The 25,000-nt window shown below is 40.3% G+C and overlaps 4 protein-coding genes across 4 annotated transcripts in view; all 4 read right to left on the bottom strand.

The window, feature by feature from the left end:
* ptpdc1b (protein tyrosine phosphatase domain containing 1b) overlaps window positions 1-4,875 on the bottom strand; it is an 11,308-nt gene extending 6,433 nt beyond the window's left edge. The window contains exons 1-2 of the mRNA XM_060894426.1: window positions 4,866-4,875; window positions 4,005-4,176 (exon numbers count right to left, since the gene is read on the bottom strand). Of these exons, the coding sequence (XP_060750409.1) occupies window positions 4,005-4,176; window positions 4,866-4,875 (182 nt within the window). The remainder of the gene's footprint in view (window positions 1-4,004; window positions 4,177-4,865) is intronic.
* Window positions 4,876-6,322: 1,447 nt separating this feature from the next.
* Window positions 6,323-12,822, bottom strand: adtrp1 (androgen dependent TFPI regulating protein 1). The gene is made up of 6 exons (XM_060894240.1): window positions 12,612-12,822; window positions 11,108-11,248; window positions 10,923-11,024; window positions 8,638-8,753; window positions 7,120-7,280; window positions 6,323-6,865 (listed from the first exon to the last, which is right to left on the bottom strand). The coding sequence occupies exons 1-6, from the start codon at window positions 12,786-12,788 to the stop codon at window positions 6,840-6,842; spliced, it is 723 nt and encodes a 240-aa protein (XP_060750223.1). The 5' UTR covers window positions 12,789-12,822; the 3' UTR covers window positions 6,323-6,839.
* A 554-nt stretch (window positions 12,823-13,376) lies between these two features.
* Window positions 13,377-16,819, bottom strand: LOC132862659 (myb-related protein B-like). The gene is made up of 5 exons (XM_060894805.1): window positions 16,783-16,819; window positions 15,535-15,611; window positions 14,406-14,623; window positions 13,740-13,908; window positions 13,377-13,661 (listed from the first exon to the last, which is right to left on the bottom strand). Exons 1-5 carry the CDS (start codon window positions 16,790-16,792, stop codon window positions 13,557-13,559), a joined length of 579 nt encoding a protein of 192 aa, XP_060750788.1. The 5' UTR covers window positions 16,793-16,819; the 3' UTR covers window positions 13,377-13,556.
* A 1,151-nt stretch (window positions 16,820-17,970) lies between these two features.
* Window positions 17,971-25,000, bottom strand: part of fbxw12 (F-box and WD repeat domain containing 12) — a 7,116-nt gene continuing 86 nt past the window's right edge. Inside the window, exons 1-10 of the mRNA XM_060894241.1 lie at window positions 24,923-25,000; window positions 24,205-24,242; window positions 23,945-24,114; window positions 23,741-23,862; window positions 22,885-23,091; window positions 22,632-22,796; window positions 21,757-21,964; window positions 21,036-21,217; window positions 20,812-20,942; window positions 17,971-18,103 (exon numbers count right to left, since the gene is read on the bottom strand). The exon at window positions 24,923-25,000 is cut by the window's right edge and continues 86 nt beyond it. Coding sequence (XP_060750224.1) covers window positions 18,004-18,103; window positions 20,812-20,942; window positions 21,036-21,217; window positions 21,757-21,964; window positions 22,632-22,796; window positions 22,885-23,091; window positions 23,741-23,862; window positions 23,945-24,114; window positions 24,205-24,242; window positions 24,923-25,000 — 1,401 coding nt within the window. The 3' untranslated portion in view covers window positions 17,971-18,003. The remainder of the gene's footprint in view (window positions 18,104-20,811; window positions 20,943-21,035; window positions 21,218-21,756; window positions 21,965-22,631; window positions 22,797-22,884; window positions 23,092-23,740; window positions 23,863-23,944; window positions 24,115-24,204; window positions 24,243-24,922) is intronic.

The raw sequence follows: 25,000 nt of genomic DNA, 5'->3' as shown, positions 1-25,000 counted from the left end.
TCATCACTACACTTTACTCACTCATCACTACATTCTACTCACTCATCACTATACTGTACACACTCATCACTATACTGTACACACTCATCACTATACTCCACTCACTCATCACTATACTCTACTCACTCATCACTATACTCCACTCACTCATCACTACACTCTACACACTCATCACTACACTCCACTCACTCATCACTATACTCTACTCACTCATCACTATACTCCACTCACTCATCACTACATTCTACTCACTCATCACTATACTGTACACACTCATCACTATACTGTACACACTCATCACTATACTCCACTCACTCATCACTATACTCTACTCACTCATCACTATACTCCACTCACTCATCACTACACTCTACACACTCATCACTACACTCCACTCACTCATCACTATACTCTACTCACTCATCACTATACTCCACTCACTCATCACTACATTCTACTCACTCATCACTATACTGTACACACTCATCACTATACTGTACACACTCATCACTATACTCCACTCACTCATCACTATACTCTACTCACTCATCACTATACTCCACTCACTCATCACTACACTCTACACACTCATCACTATACTCTACTCACTCATCACTATACTCTACTCACTCATCACTATACTCTACTCACTCATCACTATACTCTACACACTCATCACTACACACTCATCACTACACTCATCACTACACTCTACACACTCATCACTACACTCCACTCACTCATCACTACACTCTACTCACTCATCACTACACTTTACTCACTTATCACTATACTCTACTCACTCATCACTATACTGTACACACTCATCACTATACTCTACTCACTCATCACTATACTCTACTCACTCATCACTATACCGTACTCACTCATAACTATACTCTACTCACTCATCACTATACTCTACTCACTCATCACTATACTCTACTCACTCATCACTATACCGTACTCACTCATAACTATACTCTACTCACTCATCACTATACTGTACACACTCATCACTATACTCTACTCACTCATCACTATACTCTACTCACTCATCACTATACCGTACTCACTCATAACTATACTCTACTCACTCATCACTATACTCTACTCACTCATCACTATACTCTACTCACTCATCACTATACCGTACTCACTCATCACTATACTCTGCTCACTCATCACTATACTCTACTCACTCATCACTATACTCTACTCACTCATCACTATACTCTACTCACTCATCACTATACTCTACTCACTCATCACTGTACTCTACTCACTCATCACTACACTCTACTCACTCATCACTACACTTTACTCACTCATCACTATACTCTACTCACTCATCACTATACCGTACACACTCATCACTATACTCTACTCACTCATCACTATACTCTACTCACTCATCACTATACTGTACTCACTCATCACTATACTCTACTCACTCATCACTATACTCTACTCACTCATCACTATACTCTACTCACTCATCACTATACTCTACTCACTCATCACTACACTCTACTCACTCATCACTATACTCTACTCACTCATCACTACACTCTACTCACTCATCACTACACTCTACTCACTCATCACTATACTGTACACACTCATCACTACACTGTACACACTCATCACTATACTCTACTCACTCATCACTATACTGTACACTATACTCTACTCTTGAGATGGCATTCCATTGTGAATTGGTCATCACTTATCACTCATCTCTCATCACCCTACTCACTCATCACTATACTGTACACACTCATCACTATACTCTACTCACTCATCACTATACTCCACTCACTCATCACTACACTCTACACACTCATCACTATACTCTACTCACTCATCACTATACTCTACTCACTCATCACTATACTCTACTCACTCATCACTATACTCTACTCACTCATCACTACACTCTACTCACTCATCACTACACTTTACTCACTCATCACTATACTCTACTCACTCATCACTATACCGTACACACTCATCACTATACTCTACTCACTCATCACTATACTCTACTCACTCATCACTATACCGTACTCACTCATCACTATACTCTACTCACTCATCACTATACTCTACTCTCTCATCACTACACTTTACTCACTCATCACTATACTCTACTCACTCATCACTATACCGTACACACTCATCACTATACTCTACTCACTCATCACTATACTCTACTCACTCATCACTATACCGTACTCACTCATCACTATACTCTACTCACTTATCACTACACTCTACTCACACATCACTACACTTTACTCACTTATCACTATACTCTACTCACTCATCACTATACCGTACTCACTCATCACTATACTCTACTCACTCATCACAACACTTTACTCACTCATCACTATACTCTACTCACTCATCACTATACCGTACACACTCATCACTATACTCTACTCACTCATCACTATACTCTACACACTCATCACTACACTCCACTCACTCATCACTACACTCTACTCACTCATCACTATACTCTACTCACTCATCACTATACTCTACTCACTCATCACTACACTTTACTCACTTATCACTATACTCTACTCACTCATCACTATACTGTACACACTCATCACTATACTCTATTCACTCATCACTACACTTTACTCACTCATCACTATACTCTACTCACTCATCACTATACCGTACACACTCATCACTATACTCTACTCACTCATCACTATACTCTACTCACTCATCACTATACTCTACTCACTCATCACTATACTCTACTCACTCATCACTATACTCTATTCACTCATCACTATACTCTACTCACTCATCACTATACTCTACTCACTCATCACTATACCGTACTCACTCATCACTATACTCTACTCACTCATCACTATACTCTACTCACTCATCACTATACTCTACTCACTCATCACTATACTCTACTCACTCATCACTATACTCTACTCACTCATCACTACACTGTACACACTCATCACTATACTCTACTCACTCATCACTATACTCTACTCACTCATCACTATACTGTACACACTCATCACTATACTCCACTCACTCATCACTACACTCTACTCAGTCATCACTATACTCTACTCACTCATCACTATACTCTACTCACTCATCACTATACTCTACTCACTCATCACTATACCGTACTCACTCATCACTATACTCTACTCACTCATCACTATACTGTACACACTCATCACTATACTCCACTCACTCATCACTACACTCTACTCAGTCATCACTATACTCTACTCACTCATCACTATACTCCACTCACTCATCACTACACTCTACTCAGTCATCACTATACTCTACTCACTCATCACTATACTCTACTCACTCATCACTATACTCTACTCACTCATCACTATACCGTACTCACTCATCACTATACTCTACTCACTCATCACTATACTGTACACACTCATCACTATACTCCACTCACTCATCACTACACTCTACTCACTCATCACTATACTGTACACACTCATCACTATACTCCACTCACTCATCACTACACTCTAGTCATCACTATACTCTACTCACTCATCACTCGTCAATATACTCTATATACTACATGTGTGTAATGGTAGCTATGTGGAGTGCACTGAAAATTTTTATTTTACATTAATAAAATAAAAACTTTTCCCATTATTGGCTTTATATTGTTTTGGTAGATCATTTTTATTTTTTGTTGCCATTAGAACAAAAGTGTCAAGTGTCCCCCTGTGGGAGTGTCCCTCTGAGGGCGTGTCCCTATGTAGGATTGTCCCTCTGTGGGAGTGTCCCTATGTGGGAGTGTCCCTCTGTGGGAGTGTCCCTATGTGGGAGTGTCCCTCTGTGGGAGTGTCCCTCTGTGGGAGTGTCCCTATGTGGGAGTGTCCTTCTGTGGGAGTGTCCACATTATCATTCTACACTCCACACTTTGTCAGGATTGTATGAACTGCACTGTTCTTTATTTCAGGTACCAGGAGGAGTAGAGGCCTCTGATGGCCTGTTGGTCTTCACTCCAACGTGACGGGTCTTCGTACTTGCAGGCTCGGCCTCCACACCCGATGGAGCACTGCATGTGGGTGGGGATCATATAGTGTAGCATCTCTCCAACCACTGTGTACTTTGTTGTGGACATCATTAGTCTTACTGTGAAACAGGAAACCAGGAAAGTCACTACAGCTAAACATTGTGAGGAGTGTGGAACTATAACAGTGAGAGAACTCTAAGATCTTAGGTGAAGTTCTGGGTAGTTTCTGCTCTGTGTTGAACAGAAGAACCCTAGAAGTATCTTGGTTAGGGGTATTTGGAGCAGACGGAGAGGAATTTGTTTCGGTTAACCAGGAAGCAAGCAAAGTTTCAGGTCTGGTCTTTCTCCCAAATTTCACTTATTTCTTGACTTAACGGTTTATCTGTGCGGTTCCTCAATGGTTCTTTAGACGGTACCATCTTTAGCTCCACTTTGTACTGCTCTTCCGAAATAGAAGACCCCCTCCCTTTTTTAAAGGTTTTACATACAGTAGAACCTTTACATTTTTCCTTCAGACAGACGAACCCAAGAACACTTTAATAATTTCACTGTGGATTAAATTTTAAATTGTTTTCCTTCTACAATGATTCTACTTGAAAACATCTTCGCTATAGAACTCTTAATGGTTCCCCAGTGAGATGACCTAAATATACTCATTTATAACTTTAATGAGTTTAAACATATAGCTGTAACTTTAACAATCGTTACATATTTAGGACAGAGAAGTTGAACAAATATGCAAATAAGATGTAAATGATCTCTGTTTCAGGCTTTAAGCAGATAAACACTGTTATTATTAAAAACGTACCAGACTCCATGTTCTTCAACAGAAAAAAAGCAGAAAGTAATTAAGACTGACTCCAACTTCCATTATAAGATCTGGAAATCAAAATATACATGCTGAAACATTAACATCAAACATTTTGAATATATACATTTAGATTAAAATGAATGCATAATATTTACAGTGGAGTTTTATGAACCTGAGCGTTGGCGAGTGAGGAGTCACGAGATGAACTGGTGTGTATTACAGCCACATGCATGCAATCAAATATTCTGCTGCTCCGCTGCATCTGATTTAACGGCTTCAGAAAAGAAAGAAGTTTTACCTGTAAAATCAGCGAGCATGCTTTGGGTTTCTCAGACGTTCACAGGCTGTTGGAAGGTGAGTCAGTGTTGCTCATGAAAAGCAGATTTGGTCTGAGTGCTTCATCAGAACTCGTCTGATCATCGCCACACCTCGTTACTATCCTGAGTGAAGCGTTTATGTCGTTATTCAGAGGAAAAGTGCAACGTAAAAAAAAAAAAAAAAACAGCAGTAACACAAGTAAAGATCATCAGTGTAGCGCTGGCTGAAGGTCGGGAGATAAACAAGGCCACTATTTCTGACTCCTCTAGTTTAAGCCACTAATCCACTTATTTCTGAGACAACATGAGTAAGTCACCCATCACACAGACCTCAGCACTGATCCCAGAAACTCAGAAATGCTTTTTTAACAACATTTACTGTTAATCAACCTTCAAATCAGTTCACATAATTATGAATTCTGGACTCTGATTGATCAGCAGGTCCTGGATCAGTTCCTGTAACATCAGCTCTGTTATTATTAGTTTCAATAGTAACAGCTCAGTTTTTCAAATTTATACTTGAAACTTTTTTCTTTAACTTTGACAGTTCATTCATCTTCTACCGTTTATCTGAACTACCTCGGGTCACGGGGAGCCTGTGCCTATCTCAGGCGTCATCGGGCATCAAGGCAGGATACACCCTGGACGGAGTGCCAACCCATCGCAGGGCACACACACACACACACACACACACTCTCTCATTCACTCACACACTCACACACTATGGACAATTTTCCAGAGATGCGAATCAACCTACCATGTATGTCTTTGGACCGGGGGAGGAAACCGGAGTACCCGGAGGAAACCCCCGAGGCACGGGGAGAACATGCAAACTCCACACACACAAGGTGGAGGCGGGAATCGAACCCCCAACCCTGGAGGTGTGAGGCGAATGTGATAACCACTAAGCCAACGTGACCCCTATTTTGACACTTAATACTCAAAATATTACCATTTTAGCATTTTTCAATAAATATTGCAAGTTTATTCTCTTCATAAAATAATCGACAACTTTTATCTAAATGTTTTTCCTGAAATGAAGTTTTATTATTATTTGTATTTTAACACTAAACACTAAAGGTAACTGTAACGCCAAGTGATCACTTGAATGAACCATAAAGACACACTGACACAATATAATATATTATACATCTTTTATTAAAATCAGACTTCATCACATCACATCGCATAAAAATCCAGCAAAGATATTTTTAAAAATCATCACGTGGTTATTCAGTTTGTGTTAAAAATAAATCTAGATAATAAACAACTGGCTTCGACATCCCGCATTTAAGGTTTAAAAACTATCACAGACATGAAAACGTTGAACAAGCTGCTTTTACACAAGCTGCTTTTACACAAGCTGCTTTTACACAAGCTGCTTTTACACAAGCTGCTTTTTGTGAAAGCAGCTTTGAAAATGATATAAATGTGCAAACGATCCTGTTCTTCGACATAAACACTATAATCACAATACACGTAATGAATCGTCTGTGTGAACACACTGATTCGTCTGTGTGAATGTTATGGACACAGTTTTACTATTTAATGTGAATCCCTTCGGTGAAAACGGCTGAATTTTCTCAGTGCTGGTGAAGGATCTGCTTCGGCCTTCTGTGGTCTGTAGATGTTCCGTTCACATTTCTTTGGGTCTTCATTTCTTCTTCTTTTTCTGATTTCCTTTGAGAGAACAGATTGTGAGTGAGATGCTGTGGTTTTCTTTCACATTTGGAAACAATATTCATACAAAATATATGGATTACACACCAGCTCTGTCATTTCACACCACATGTCCCTCCTCACTGTATTTCTGACCAATCAATGAGAGATCTATGACTATAATTTCAGCTCCGCCTCCTTTTCCCCTTTTTGTTCATTTAATCAGACAGAACCTTACGCAGGTGACACCAGGAAGCATCACGGCGTCGTCTCACCTGTAGGGCCCCAGATCACACAGGTGAGTTTCTCTCCCAGTAGGTAAATAGGAGCCATGCAGAGTGACGCCATGCTGAGGAACACCACCAGGCCTGCAGGACTGAGGTGAGCCATGATGGGGTAAACCCAGATCCCTGACGTCTGACGCACCCACAACACCCTAAATTACACATAAACACACTGCTAGAGACACAACACCAAAACATCAGCTCATACACACATCAGAAATCTAATATATAGTCCTTTCTTTTCTTTTTTCTGAATGTTGATGTCACACAAAGAATTATAATATATATATATATATATAAAGCCCTTTTCCTTACTTTACTTAGTACTTATTACATGGACCGATGATAAAGAATCAAAAGCATAGGGGGAAAAACTCTGTGATGGGAAAGACAACGTAGTAGTAGATTGGCTTCTTTCTTTTAGTTTTATTTCCTTTATACTTTTTGTGTCATGTGTCATTTAGCATTCTACTAATTTACAATTGGACATTTTACAGGATACACACACACACACTCACACACACACACACTCACACACGCTCACACACACACGCTCACACACACACGCTCACACACACACGCTCACACACACACGCTCACACACACACACTCACACACACACACTCACACACACACACTCACACACACACTCACACACACACTCACACACACACTCACACACACACTCACACACACACTCACACACACACACACACACACACACACACACTCACACACACACGCTCACACACACACGCTCACACACACACGCTCACACACACACGCTCACACACACACACTCACACACACGCTCACTCACACACACGCTCACACACACACACGCTCACACACACACACACTCACACACACACTCACACACACGCTCACACACACACACACACACACACACGCTCACACACACACAGTATATACAATACCCTCAAACAGCGATCTGAGGGGTCCAAGCACCCTTCTCAAACCTCAGTGGTCCACAGAACACTAAAGAGATCTTAGAGGAAACTTTAGTTCCCGACCCCCTAAAAAACACCCTCTACACCAGGGGTGGGCAACCAGTCAGAGACCAAGAGCCACACTTTTTACCGTGTTACAGCAAAGAGCCACATCATACACATGGGCACACTTGAACATCAGCTTTTTTTTCCTGCCATTTTGAGAGCGAACTTGACACAAATTGTTTACTCCAATGATCTTGATCCTACTGGGAAACTTTGAGGTATTTTCCTCCCACTCACATGCGCGTTTGACGAAAATACCGTATTGAACTCAAGCGAAGCGAACACAAATATTAAAAAGACACAAATACAAACTTCGATATGAACGTAAGAGCCACATGAAACCGGGCAAAGAGCCGCATGCGACTCGGGAGTCGAGGGTCGGCCGCCGCTGCTCTACAGCATGGTGGAGAAAAATAGCCGAAGGTGATGGCAGCTCTTCTCTATCGACTGCAAACCACCAAAAAAAAAACATAACACCTCACTACAACATTACCAGGCCAAGTAGAGAGAAACGAAGAATGCCAGGGTCACGATTCCTTTGCAACGACTCGGGTGTTTGTGGCGCTGAAGACACATCTGCACCAGGAGCAGCGGCAGGATTACAGTGTGCTGTGGACCAAAAGAACAAATAAGTGTCAGAAATAATAAACACAACATGATGCAAAGTGGATTATTTTACTGTTACTGCGTTTTACTTCATCCTTCAACAGCAACCCACCATTTTTTTTATTTATCATACCTGCAAACTCACAAGAGGTGAAAAAGGTGACAAGGTTCGAAATCCCCCCCCTCCCACCCCCGAAGAAAAATTGAGAACTTAAAATGAAGCACTCTGACAAGAACATAAAGGGAAAAGACAACATTTGCTTCAAGTGAAAAAAGCACTTTTATTAATCCTATTTTTACCAAAATTTCTTGGAAATAATTTTCTCTGTACAATTTGAGTGCCTTGGAACCTTAATAAATTGATGAACACAAATATTGCTATTTCTTTAGTTTTTTGGCCGCCACAAGCCTTTCAAGTGCCCGTTTTCGTTGTTTATCAATGTGTCTCTTTACTGCTTTCTGTTCGTCCTCTGCGGCTTGAAGTGAGGGACGAAATAGGTGATTGTCTTATCTGGCTTCTGAATGCTGATTGGTCAAAAGACGCAAGGACGATTGAGACGTGAGGCATCATCTGCTTACTAGTGCTTCACACTCCAGTCCAGTTGGTGGCAGTGAATGCACCAAAAGTTGGTTTGCCATCCGCCATAAAAAGTCATTAGAAGTAGAGACGCGAGGCATCAGCTTGATAGATGGTTTAATACGCTGTGTCCAAAACAGCCGCCTAAGCACTACTTCGCCTAATTATTGGATGGAAGTAAGCGGTTTCGGACGCAGCTGAAAGAAGTGATGGTAGCATCTTCTGTGTCAGTATTTCACAGTATGTCTGTGAATTCATGATGCCATCTATGAATGCAATGCTCCGACACCACACCAGAGCACTGCCAGCCCCATGCTTTACTGTTGATACCATGCATTTTTCATTGTACTCATCACCCTTGTGACACCAACAGATTGGATCCCATTAGAGACAAAAACATTCATCTTTGCCTCATCACTCCATAGTATAAAGTCGCCGTAGTCTTCGCCTTTGTCTAGACGGGTTTTTTGTGCATGGGCTTCAGCAGTGGCTTCCTTGGTGTGTGACGGTCCTGCATGTGGCTCCTCTGCAGTGTACGTCGTGTGGTGCCACGGGAAACACACACAGCAGTTTGACTTTCTGTTTTATAAATGTTTTGTGACAGGATTCAAGCTTATTAGTAATGCTTCACTAACTGTCGTATAGCCTTGACCTTTTTTGTGCAAAGTAATTATTTTCTTTCTTGAGACATTTCTGTTCCATGTGCTGCCATTTTGTCAGCATTATGACAGGATGGATTTTCTCTCTTAAATACCAACTGTATTGTCAATTATTCTGTGGCCTCCTGTGTGTTGATTTAGACTCATCTGCTGGTGAATTCCTCTTACACTCTCTCTCATTCATCTTCTACCGCTTATCCGAACTACCTCGGGTCACGGGGAGCCTGTGCCTATCTCAGGCGCCATCGGGCATCAAGGCAGGATACACCCTGGACGGAGTGCCAACCCATCACAGGGCACACACACACACTCTCATTAACTCACACAATCACACACTACGGACATTTTTCCAGAGATGCCAATCAACCTACCATGCATGTCTTTGGACCGGGGGAGGAAACCGGAGTACCCGGAGGAAACCCCCGAGGCACGGGGAGAACATGCAAACTCCACACACACAAGGTGGAGGCGGGAATCGACCCCCCAACCCTGGAGGTGTGAAGCGAACGTGCTAACCACTAAGCCACCGTGCCACCTTTCTCCTAACACACTCATTAAACACAGATTTTTGCACCAGTGATGCGCGGGTCGGGGTTTTTTTCCAACCCGCAGGTCCCGCTTTTATGAAATTATTAGCCCGCCCCAGCTGCCCCGCAGTAAAGTGACAATTTCTTTACCCGCGCCAACCCGACCCGCGGGTCACTCACGGGACGACCCACGAATCACTATTTTGCACCATGATCTTAAATTTCTCCTTTGGTACTGACTAATCTCATTTCCAACAATTTAAGCACAAATATGTTATAGTACAGAATCTCAGAGCAAGTTTTAACTTTAAACCATGATGGAGGTTTTTCTGAGGAATCTGTGGTGGTGTACATATTTATACTGAACACTGTATAAGTAATAAGTGTGTAAGTATTTATCAACACTCACCAGAGCGTGATTGAGCCACGTAGGAATGATGTCGTCTAAAGCCTTGGGGAAGACCAGCTCTCGGTCGTAGGAGTAAATGGACCAGAATGAAGAGAAGACAAACTGAAAAAAGTAAAACAGATTCAGAACAAACCTGTTTTGTGTTGCAGCCAACACACAAAACTTCACAAATCACCGACACTCACGGCTCCGAGCGGGAAAGCCAGAACGGTGAAGAAGAAATCCTGCACCGTGACGAGGAACGAGGACACGCCGCTTTCCCTCGGCAGGGCCGCGTGGATTACATCAGTTACAACACAGAGTCCAAAAAACGCTGTCTGTATCACCTACAGCACAAACAGGGGTCGAGTTAAACACCGTTAACTACACAGGGACATAACAGGCAGAGCAAAAGTTTGTGCCCCTCCGTCTGATTCATCAGAACATCATTCTGCATGCATTTAATGAGTGAAACATTGAGTGACAACATACAACCTAACTATTAGGGCTCAAATGCTCAAAAGTTTGTACTCCCTTTTACCTGCTCTAGTTAATTTATTGGAATTTGAGCCTTATTAAGGACAAAAAGATTTCCACACCTTTTAAAGGCAGGGACATCGTTGTGTCCTGTGTATTTAATGTCTGCACTCATGCAGTCTTGTGTACTATGTGTGTTACATGACGTGTGTCTCACAAACTCAAGCAGACACTGCTGACCTTAGAGAAATCTGGAGAAGCAAACAGACAGTTTAGGGAGAGATGGAGAGGAAAGTGAAAAAAGACAAGAGCAAAGAGGAGAGGGAAAATAACTGGGTCTAAAATTAAGGAAGGGAAAAAGGTTGGAAAAGCAAATTAAATCTACAGCCGGAGGTTCTGGAAGTGGGTCTGAGTTTTTAATGTTTTCTCTACAGTTTGTTACAGTTGTGGAAAGTTATTATCCTGGTAAATTAATGTCAAAGGAATTTCTTCAATTAAAGAACTAAATAATTTCAGGCTTCATAAAAACCCCCCAGAGACATTAATAACAATAATGTGCGTAATCTTTTAATAAACTGTAAAAGGTTTGAGCTTCTCTGCTATAGTGACGTATAATGTTGAATAAAGCTCCAAATATCCACATTCAAAAATATGCTCTAATGGTAATAAGTAAGTAATAACTTGATAAATAATGATTTAAGAAGCGTTTTGTTTCAGTGATTAAACATGTTTGAACACAAGTATCTCTGCACACTAAGTGAACTACATGCTCCACTGAACCGGCTCTGAATCAGGACTCACCGGTGATTCAGGACTCACTGGTGCTTCACAACTCACCAGTAATTCAGGACTCACCACTGATTCAGGACTCACCATTGATTCAGGAGTCACCACTGATTCAGGAGTCACCACTGATTCACGACCCACCACTGATACAGGAGTCACCACTGATTCACGACCCACCACTGATACAGGAGTCACCAGTGATTCAGGACTCACCACGGATACAGGACTCACCACTGATTCAGGAGTCACCACTGATACAGGACTCACCACTGATTCAGGAGTCACCACTGATTCAGGAGTCACCACTGATACAGGACTCACCACTGATACAGGACTCACCACTGATTCAGGAGTCACCACTGATTCAGGACTCACCACTGATTCAGGACTCACCACTGATACAGGACTCACCACTGATTCAGGAGTCACCACTGATTCAGGACTCACCAGGTTGATGAAGGTTAAATATTTCCACCGGCCTCCGTAAGTGAGCGCTCCCGGATGTCGCCCTGATCTCTCCACAGAGGTGTTAGCATTCAGAGTGAACATGTACCAGGCAAAAATCACCACATGTGTAAACAAACATAACTTAGAGTTCACACCGGACCTTAAAGCAGAAGCCATGTTTCATTCTGAACGCGAAGTTCCGCATTACGTCATTAACTCGTCACGCCTCCATAGAAACACCGCCCCCTCAGGGAATGCTGCACTGTGATTGGTTGAGCCGTGTAAATAAACGTCACGACACGGATGTAGCGGTATAGTAGCTTTATAACTTTACAAACAAACGTGCAATAAACATTTAAAACGCATATCAGGTGAATATATGATTCAATAAATATAAAGGCAAAAAAAATCTGACTCAAATATCTATGAATTTATTTTATTTTCTAATAAAAACATTTTAGCTACTAAATTATTTAGTCATATTTACAGGACTCGATAAACTTCTAGCAGAATTTAGTTTAAAAAGAAAGCAACTAGTTTAACGGTCTCAAAGCATTAATACATTAAATGCATTTATATAAATTTATACTTAAAATACTTTTAGTTTAATTAGAGCTAAAGTTTGTCCTGATAAATTAACAAGTCAGAAACAAAAATGACAAAAAAGTCAGACGATAAAATGTTAATACAGAAATAAAAAATAAAAAAGACAACAGATGTCTATAAGAATCTTTACTGCTGTAACTAAGCTCAACCCCACTACAAACCATGTGGCTTAGAACCTGATCAAAAAGTACATCACAAATAATTTAAAGATATCTTCTGCTCTGAAGCATCTGTCATTAGGACCGGGTTTAAAACAGTGTAACTGGAGTCTTGTACACTGGTATCAGGAGTCGTGGAGCTTTAATCATCTCTCTGCACATTTATAACTCAGCTTGTCTGTTATAGAGCATGTGATGCTCCACACACAAGATCAGTAATACAGTATGTTACCTGGTCAGGTACGTCGGTCACAGACTGCACACTACCACCACAAGGGTCATCCATCTAAACACACATCATATTCCCAGTCGGTTAGTGAGACACACCATCAACCCGCAACGATTCGAAATGACGACGGCTTACTTCAGCCTCCTCTTCTCCAGGACGAGCCGCTTCGCCCTCCTTTATCTCGATTATAGACGTTTCTTCGTAAAGCGAAGCAGCCGCAGTATCAGAGTCGATCACCAGAGCACCGGTGGTCATTTTACGCTGCAGATTTGAGTACCAATGGTTCTTGATGGAGTTATCAGTCCTGTTAGTGCAAACATTTTCTACATTTCAGCCATGACTCCCAAATCTTTGTCAGTGTTCTGTGCAAGAAAGAAATTTCAAAACAAATTAAGATATAGAAAGCTAGTTGTATGAACAGAACAAAAGTAATGGTGCCCAGTACAAAGAGTTAAGCATTAGTGTGTCCCACGTTCCGTACTACGCACTAAGCACTGTGTACTCCAGTGTTTATTGTGTGAATGTTGAGTTGTATCATTTTAAATGGAGCACAAAGGGTTTTTTTTTTACTTTGCTTCCCGTTTTGCTGTGGAATTATATTTAGGGCTAGTGGCATTTATGAACGTGTGTGTGTGTGTGTGTGTGTGTGTGTGAGGATGTTTTACTACAACTAACATGTAAATTTTATTAGCAACTACTTTTAGTTTTGCCTGTTGCCGTTACTGCTTTAGCTTGCATAAATAACAATAATAAACATTTTCCTTTCACACGTTCGTCCTGAGCGACGGGATTAAATCGTACCTCCCAGGAAGCAGTTTGGCGATTTTGGTCCAACGATTTCCCAGAATGCTATGGGCTTTGCAGATAAGGAGGTCTTCGGCGGTCCAGGACTGTTTATTCACCGACGGGTCCAGTTGATTGTGCCACCGTTCTCGGCACTGCTTCCCCATGCGGCCCTTTAGGTACTTGGCGATCCCGGCCCATTTGTATGTTCCCAACTTTGTCACTAATTTTATGAGCTACAGAAAAGCAGGATGTCGATTTTAGTGCGATTTAATACCAAGCGCCGTAGTTCACATCTGTGCACGGCTAAATCACTGAAGCACAAGATGCTCACCTTCTCATCCTCCTCTTTAATCTAGGTACCCTTGATCAAGTCTGGGTCCAACACACAGGTATAACGGTACTTACAATCGTGTTTAGTTCGGCCCTGAAACACATCTGAAAGATTTCATCGCTTTACACAAACCGTATCTAATAAACGATAGTTTTTGAACAGCCGTGGCTCAAGTGGTTAAGGCTCTGGGTTGTTGATCAGAGGATCAGGGTTAAAACCCCAGCACTGCCAAGCTGCCCCCACTAGGGCACTTGAGCAGGTCCAGGGGCGCTGTATCATGGCTGACCATCATGCAGCTCTGTCCACAACCCCCTCACTTGGGATATATGAAGAAAGAATTTCACTTTGCTGTAATGTGTGTGTGACAAGTGTGTGTGTTATAATATTAATATTAACTTACACCTAACACAGTCACAATAGTGTTCCAGTTCTTCCCAAACCTCTCGACCAGAGCCTTCAGATTTTTATCCTGAACACAAAATATAAATGTGTCACGCTGCTACATTAACACACTCACTCCACCTCTACAAATCACTGACACTGGAGACTCCTTCCGTAACGGTTAAATTAACACATTTCTGTAACACAACACTGTAAACGTCCCCATGAACCGCTATAAAATCGATACCCTGTTAGAATGAAGCATTAATGTAAACCTTACGAGAAACAATCAACAACACTTGACCAATCAGAATCCAGAATTTACCAGTGATAAAGAACTGTAACGTGTCTGTAGTGAGTTTTATTTTCTTCATCTGTTCACTCTTGTGGTGAAAAGAGTAAAAATAAAAGTTAATGGTGATCACCGCTCACTTCTTCTGGACTCCATTTAGCTTTCATCTCGTCAAAGCCTCTGTTTCTCCTCCAGGCTTCATGTTGGCTTCCTCCATCTGTATAAAGAACACACACTGAAGCTTCGAGTCTTACCTACTGCACCTTTACACACCACGTGACCTGTGAGATGTTTGTTCACCACGATATAATATATCTGTGTATGTGATGTTCAGCTATAAGTGAGCACTAAACCCTGCTGTGGGACATTTATATACTGCACTAATATACTGAGCGTCAGCGAGCGACGTCACATTAAGGCTTTCTGTCTTTAGAGCCGAAATAACGTCGTAACGTCACCGTGACTGATCGCTAGCTCTGCGTGTTAGCTGCTAATCTTTTCTATTAGCCGAGCTAATTAGCACACATGCTAAAAGTTTAGGACGTTCGAAAAACTAATAGAAAGTAATAGAACTAAATTAGTGCATAAAATCAGAAAGTCGTCAAACTTACAAGAAATTATATTCTGGTCAAAACCGGTGAAATAAATAGATAATAAAATAAGTTTTATTTATACAGTTATGTTTATATCTATTAATTATTTTAACACCACAAAAGTGTTCATTTATACAAGATCTAAAAAACGTAACCAACACTGGCTGTGATAGGGAACCGTTAGCCAGTTAGCTAACCTTTAGCCAGTTAGCTAACTGTTAGCCAGCTAGCTAAACGTCAGCCAGTTAGCTAACCGTTAGTTGTGATAGCGAACCGTTAGCCAGTTAGCTAACCGTTAGCTGTGATAGCTAATCGTTAGCCAGTTAGCTAACCGTTAGCTGTGATAGCTAACCGTTAACCAGCTAGCTAACCTTTAGCCAGTTAGCTATTTAGCCAGCTAACTAAATATTAGCCAGTTAGCTAACCGTTAGCCAGTTAGCTACTTAGCTAACCGTTAGCCATTTAGCTAACCGTTAGCCAGTTAGCTAACCGTTAGCCAGTTAACACCAGTTATCTAACCGTTGGCCAGTTAGCTAACCGTTAGCCAGTTAGCTAACCGTTAGCCAGTTAACACCAGTTATCTAACCGTTGGCCAGTTAGCTAACCGTTAGCCAGTTAGCTAACCGTTAGCCAGTTAACACGTTAGCTAACCGTTAGCTGTGATGTCTTGTGGTTACCCGGGCAGTTAGAATCGAAGACTTTTTTACTAGCTAAGTTTTAGCACATATTTTCCACAGACATTTAAATGCACGTTACATTTAAACTGTAAAATGTTATTTATTTTAATTCTCTTACACGCGCACATTTGTAGTTTACCGGTCAGAGTAAACGGAGCCCGCGCGCGCACAGGTTGAGTAACGAGCGTCAGAGCTGCACCGAAATTGCGCATTTCTATTTCAGGCTCTATTGGAAACATGCCTCGTGCTCCCGTGCCTACAAAATGTAGATGCTAATAAGATCTAACTGTAAATCAAAATAAATAACGATTCTTTATGAAAAGAAATCTCGTAGAATATAATTTACTAATATTTCAATTTAACGCACGTCGACACGGCGCTGATATTACACAGTCAAACCACAATATCTCTCTCTCTCACACACACACACACACACACACACACACACACACACACACACACACACACACACACTTATTACTGCAGCCTGATCTCCTACTAGCATTTGATTTTCATGTCTAGTGTGAGTCATTCTGTGCTCATGATGGCCTCACATTCCTGTCCCTGATCATGTTAATGTCCCTGATCCTGTCCCTGATCCTGTCCCAGTCTCTGATCCTGTCCCTATCTGACAGGAGAGGAATGTGATGTGACCTGCTGTTGTCTCTCGTCCACCACAGGGTCCGATGCATTGTGTGTTTTCTGAGATGCTTTTCTGCTCACCGCGGCTATACAGAGTGATTACACCAGTTTCTGTTAGCTCAGACAGGTCTAGTCATGTTCCTCTTATCGAATGCTGATCTTCTGGGAATTTCACACACAACAGTCATCAGTGTGTTTACACTCTTTTTAAATATATTTTAATAATAAAAGTTTGAAAATTTTTAACATTTTAGTGCCTGCAGTGACCTGAGCTGCATAGGTGAGATTTTGTGGATCATTTCTAAACCAGGACGTATAAAATGCTACAGCTGTGATGTAGACGGCTAACAGGAAATAAACCCCAGGATCACACTGACTCGAGGCTTTTCACCACATGACTCTATACAGTAATGATTTCTAATCACATCATCTTCTCTCATCCAGAAGACGACAGACGAGTTTATTAGGAATCTAAACCTGCATCTGGATTTCTGTGAAGCTGCTTTAAGGCCGTCTTCATTATTATCATCGTTCACTAAACCCTAAAGACGTATGCTGCATATCACTGAAATAAGGCAGGTTGTTGGAAAAAAGAAGAATAATGTTAAACACAGTCATGCATTTTTAAAAACACAGCAATAAATGTGCACAAGCTTCAACAGGGTGTGATGATGCTTGTTTATTAAAAGGTCCATGTTCATGCATTAAAGATGTAGGCCTTCAGGACGTCCTTCCCATTAACACCTTCCACAGAGGCGACGATACTCGCGTAATCACACGCCACCGCAGTGAATCCTCTGTAATAATAAAACACAGCACATGATCAGGTGATCAGTCCTGAAAAAGAAGCTGAAAGCACGACACAGACCATACTTTTGCTTTATTTTGTAACAAAACCAAAGTGTTTTATTAAACCACAATTCCATGCTGTATTTTTAACTACATTAAACATTATATCAATTTATCTTGTATAGTATAGTGTTATGTGTGTATTGTATAGTATAGTGTTATTTATGTGTGTATTGTATAGTATAGTGTTATTTATGTGTGTATTGTATAGTATAGTGTTATTTATGTGTGTATTGTATAGTATAGTGTTATTTATGTGTGTATGTTATCAGTATCGTGTTATTTATGTGTTGTATTGTATAGTATAGTGATATTTTTGTGTGTATTGTACAGTAATGTGGTATTTATGTGTGTATTGTTATTGTAGAGTGTTATTTATGTGTGTATTGTATAGTATAGTGTTTTTTATGTGTGTATTGTCATTTACGTATAGTGTTATTTATGTGTTTGTATAGTATTGTAATATCTAGATTTGTGATGACAAGTGTTTCTTATGGTGTTGTTAGATAGGGGTTAATATGGTGGCATGTAATTAGTGTTTTTTTCTGTTTTAAGATAGTTTTATTTGTATGTTGTAAGGTATTAGTGATTGTACAGTATGTTGAAGTGTGTATTGTATAGAAAATATTTTTTTTGATAGATAGTTTATTTTCCTGTACATTGTTGTATAGTGTTATTATGTGGATGGATAGTAGAGTTACTTTGACCCATCCTCAACCCGAAAAGGCCCCACAAGCTCATCTTTGATGATACCAGCCCAAACCAGTACTCCACCTCCACCTTGCTGGCGTCTCAGTCGGACTGGAGCTCTCTGCCCTTTACCGATCCAGCCACGAGCCCATCCATCTGGCCCATCAAGACTCACTCTCATTTCATCAGTCCATAAAACCTTAGAAAAATCAGTCTTCAGATATTTCTTGGCCCAGTCTTGACGTTTCAGCTTGTGTGTCTTGTTCAGTGGTGGTCGTTTTTCAGCCTTTCTTACCTTGGCCATGTCTCTGAGTATTGCACACCTTGTGCTTTTGGGCACTCCAGTGATGTTGCAGCTCTGAAATATGGCAAAACTGGTGGCAAGTGGCATCTTGGCAGCTGCACGCTTGACTTTTCTCAGTTCATGGGCAGTTATTTTGCGCCTTGGTTTTTCCACACGCTTCTTGCGACCCTGTTGACTATTTTGAATGAAACGCTTGATTGTTCGATGATCACGCTTCAGAAGCTTGGCAATTTTAAGAGTGCTGCATCCCTCTGCAAGATATCTCACTATTTTTGACTTTTCGGAGCCTGTCAAGTCCTTCTTTTGACCCATTTTGCCAAAGGAAAGGAAGTTGCCTAATAATTATGCACACCTGATATAGGGTGTAGATGTCATTAGACCACACCCCTTCTCATTACAGAGATGCACATCACCTAATATGCTTAATTGGTTGTAGGCTTTCGAGCCTATACAGCTTGGAGTAAGACAACATGCATAAAGAGGATGATGTGGTCAAAATACTCATTTGCCTAATAATTCTGCACTCCCTGTAGTATAGTGTTATTTATGTCTGTATTGTATAGTATAGTGTTATTTATGTGTGTATTGTACAGTATAGTGTTATTTATGTCTGTATTGTATAGTATAGTGTTATTTATGTCTGTATTGTATAGTATAGTGTTATTTATGTGTGTATTGTATAGTATAGTGTTATTTATGTGTGTATTGTACAGTATAGTGTTATTTATGTGTGTATTGTATAGTATAGTGTTATTTATGTGTGTATTGTATAGTATAGTGTTATTTATGTCTGTATTGTATAGTATAGTGTTATTTATGTGTGTATTGTATAGTATAGTGTTATTTATGTGTGTATTGTACAGTATAGTGTTATTTATGTGTGTATTGTATAGTATAGTGTTATTTATGTGTGTATTGTATAGTATAGTGTTATTTATGTGTGTATTGTATAGTATAGTGTTATTTATGTGTGTATTGTATAGTATAGTGTTATTTATGTCTGTATTGTATAGTATAGTGTTATTTATGTGTGTATTGTATAGTATAGTGTTATTTATGTGTGTATTGTATAGTATAGTGTTAATTATGTCTGTATTGTATAGTATAGTGTTATTTATGTGTGTATTGTATAGTATAGTGTTAATTATGTCTGTATTGTATAGTATAGTGTTATTTATGTCTGTACATTTGAGAGTCACAAACAGCTGGAACCAAATTCCTTGTGTGTGTCAACATTAACACTCTTGGCCAATAAACCTGCTTCTGATTCTGATCACGTACATTATATTATGTCAGTACACTACAATGAACACAAAAAGGAGTGTGATAATGGAATTCAGAAAGTGTGAAAAATGGTATAAAGTAAATAAATATTAGAAACAAGAATATCCACTTGAACAAAAGCTGAAAACCTCATAAATAAAATAGCATTTATTTTCTTTCTTCAGTCCTACGGATTTTCTTCATGAATTAATAATTATTTAAAAAAAAAAAAAAGAACTGAAATAATTCAATAAAAAAACTTTTACATGATTTACATGAAAATATTAGAACCTCCAAAAGATTTCACACTCAGCTTTAAACATGAGCTCGAGGACACAAAGTTCAGCTACATTTATTGCTGAATGAAATTAAATAAGAGCGATAAAGTCTCGAGCGAACCTGGACATGGTGTGTGAGCCTCCCAGCAGGTGATACTGACTCTCCAGAGTTAACGTTTTATCTGCGTCCTTCCTCCACGTCAGCACTTGCAAAGACAAATCCCGTGACGCCGTAACCACCCGGAAATCATCCTGCAGGGGTCAGAGACGTGGAAATGGATTTCACCTGTGTGTGTGTTTGTGTATGTGTGTGTGTTTGTTAATGCAGGGCGAGGAAGTTCTTACCACACACACTGCCGTGATGGGCTGCAGATGGTCCTTAAAGCTGGACAACAGCTCGCCTTTAATGCTGTAGACCTTCAGCTCAGTAGCGTCAGTAAGCAGAACCACGCTGCTCCCTTTCACCTGGAGAACCACGTCTGAGTGCAGAACGTTTACATCCAGCTGGAAAGATTCAACCTGCTGAACTGAAGCGTAGAGAAATCGCAGTTAGACAAAAAAATTCATTCCGTTAGGAGATTTTTTCAAATATTTGTCAAATATTTATATATTTACAATAACAATATATTATATATAATACTATATTATTATTCTACATTATATTACATTAATATCAATAACATTATCAATATCTTTAAATGTGAACCTCATTCATTTTAACAATTAATAATAATACATTTTATAAAGTAACATTAATCTCATTACTGAATATGAACAGAATATTTTGTATAACATTAATAAATTGAGATCATTCAAATAATATAATTGGATGATCGATTAACTTAAAATATTAATAACATTTTATAGTATTAAACTAATCACTAAAGGTAAAAAACAAAAGTTGATTGCAAACGTTTGCATTCTTTTAGAAAAAAGAAAATATTTTTTTGTACATATATTATATATTTATTCTGAAAATGATCAAAAAAATTCTAATATCTAAAGTGGTAAGGGGGTGTAAACTTTTGCACTTGGCTGTAGGTGCCGCCAGAGTTCCCGCTCGTACCCTGAGCCTCCTGCTTGTATCTGGTCTTTTTCATGCTGAGCTCGAACACAGACAGAGTTTTGTGGTTGAAAGGCGTGTTGTGAACGACGGCGACTCGCGCAGACGACGAGGGAAAAAACGCTGCAGCTCTGCAGCCACTGATGGGTAAATTCACACACACCGCTTCAGTGTCTTCCTCTGGACAACACACACTCTGAGTGCTGAAAACCTGACGTCAGTCACACACACACACACACAGACACACACAAACACACACACAGACACACACACAGACAGACACACACACACAGACACACACACACAGACAGACACACACACAGACAGACACACACACACAGACAGACACACACACACACACACACACAGACACACACACAGACACACACACACACAGACACACACACACAGACAGACACACACACACACAGACACACAAACACATTCACACACACAAACACACACACAGACACGCACAGACACACACACAAACACACACACACAGACACACACACAAACACACACAGACACACACACACAGACACACACACACAGACAGACACACACAGACACACACACACACAGACACACACACACACAGACACACACAAAGACACACACAGTAATTTGGGTTGAACAGTAAACAGTATATTAATTCTCTCCTTTTTTATCTATCAGCTCATTATCACATCACAGACATTTAATATGCGTCATGATTACATCACAGCTCTGATGAATCCTGCACTCTGATTGGTGTTCAGGTGTTGATTAATTCTCTCTACAGCAGCTCTGACTGTAGCGCAGGTTTATGATAACGTGTTGGCTCTGATACCTTATTGTTTCCATAGCAACAGCTCGTTCACAGAGACGTGTCTCACCTTTGGGCTTAAATCGGAGTTGTCCTTGGACGCAGTGAGAATCCACTTCTTATCAGGAGACGAGAGGAGAACGTTCAAGCTGAACGAGTCGCACACGACATGCCGTGACGTTTCAGTCAGATGTGGTGACGTCAAGACCACGAAGGATCCCAGAGCTGTTCCCACCTTAAACACATCAGAGAGCATACGAGAGTGTGAAAGAGAGAGTGAGTTAAACACACCTGCTGTGAGGACGGGGTATTACACAATTTACCATGACGGAAGATTTTCCTTCAGCGCTGAACGTCATTAGCGTGCACCGAGACGAGCCGGAGGAGAAGGAGCTCAGCAGCTCCCCTGTTCGTCCCTGCCACGTGTTAATCGTCCCACTGCTGTCTGACGTGATCACAACCTCCTGCTCTGGGTCCGTGATGATACACGTCAGTGGGTTCTGAGCCGAGCTGGACCACAGAGTGACACCCTGCGACAAAAACACACGCTGGAGTCTAAAAAAAGAGCCACGTCATTGTTTCACTTTATTTCAACATCATAAAGAAGACGATCAGTGGAGAACAAAGAGAAACTAAACAGGACAGAATCCACCACATCACGTCTACAGCAGACTCCAAGACACGAGATATCGACATCAAACAAGTCAATAACACAGAGGTTTACAAAGAAGAGAGAAACTCAGAACTTAAACATTACTTATAAATAGAATATTACAGTGATGGACATGGTGTTAAATAGAAGCATATTTCACAGGGTGCCAATAGTTTTACTCTCATCCAGGAATATATATTAGACCTATGAATATGCAAATTAAACATGCCTCTATTGCTGGAATTGTTCTTTGTTTTTTACTGTAATTTTTAGATCTATTCATTATATCGTTTTCTATACAGGATTTGAAATGGTCTAGCGTGTTGTTTTGCCATTAAAATGATAAACTTGATTTTCTTCGATTATTAATTAATTAATGAATGTAAAGTCTGTCACCCGTGACATGGTCTTCATACTGATGCCCTCAGGTAAACATTAACTTCCAATTAAATGACCACCGGTAAAACAGACCGAATGATAAAAAGCCGTTTCTAAACGTTTTGAGTGATTCTGAAGCTATTCTTCACCTTGTGAATGTCCCAGGCTTTGAGGGTTCCATCGGTGGAGGCGCTGCAGACGATCGGCGTGAAGTTCCACGTGTCCTGAAAAGCACTGTTTCCCTTCAGGTAGGAGAACCCAACGATCCGACCTGAAACAGAAACACACGATTTCCTCTCACTTTGAATTCCTCAGAGTGCTTTTTAATATGTGCTTCATCAGACGATCTGTACCTGTGTGTCCTCTCAGGCTCTTACAGCTGTAGTCTTCTCCTGGTCTCCCAGACTTCATGTTCAGCTCCATGGTAGAGCGATGGAGATAATAACGCTTCCACGTGTAAGACGTGGTGTCTGATAACAGCTGGGCCACATTACAGAAAGCCCAGCGACGCAGACACAGCTGTCTGGACAGAGGACCGTTTTACATTTAGATTCTTTTATATTCATTCAGTATTGAATTCATTAACAGAAAACTGTACAGATTGTGTTTGTACCTCCATAACCACTGTGTTTCTGCAGCTTCGTGCCATTCCTGAGCAACACGTGACATTTAAGGGGAAAAAAACAAAACCAGATTATAAACAGATTATGTGGAATGATTAATACAGTATTATGTGTTTAACAGACCTGTAACTTACAGAGCTATTAAACACATAACATTCTTATTAATCATTCCACATAATCTGTTTATAACACGAATCAAAGCTGAATATTTTCTTCATTTGAACAGTTTTTCTAAATTCACATTTTAAACACAAACACTTTCAGTAACCTTTAATGTTTGGGTTAATTAGTGCCATAATTAAACGACCAATCACATCTAAGAGCCTGTGACCCTGTGCTAAGCTACTATAGAGATGTATACAGACGAAATGTGGGCGTGTCTATATTTGCATATCGTGTTTATTCATAGATTGTCATTTGAGTATTTTATTACAAAAATATTTTATATAGATCGTTTTTTATATGGAAACTAAATGAAACGAGGAAATTTTTTTCCTCATGCAGAGCCACAAAAACACTGAATGTCTTGTTTTGTTTATAAAAGCTGGGCTTTATAGAGCTAGTGTCCAAACTGTCCAATCAGCATTCAGCATTCAGTATTCAGGGCGGGGTTTACCGGAATACGGGTGGGGAAAGAATAACAGCAGAAATACGGGTGGGGAAAGAATAACAGCAGGTTGACTTCCGAGTTCATTAAAAGCGCCTTACCTTACAAACACACGACACTCTGATTAAGTCATCTTCAGGGAGAAACATAAATATGCTTATTAAGCAGTCCAGAGTTAC

Source organism: Tachysurus vachellii, chromosome 19, assembly GCF_030014155.1.
Source record: "Tachysurus vachellii isolate PV-2020 chromosome 19, HZAU_Pvac_v1, whole genome shotgun sequence".
NCBI classification, from domain to species: Eukaryota; Metazoa; Chordata; class Actinopteri; order Siluriformes; family Bagridae; genus Tachysurus; species Tachysurus vachellii.
This window is presented reverse-complemented; position numbering and strand designations above follow the sequence as displayed.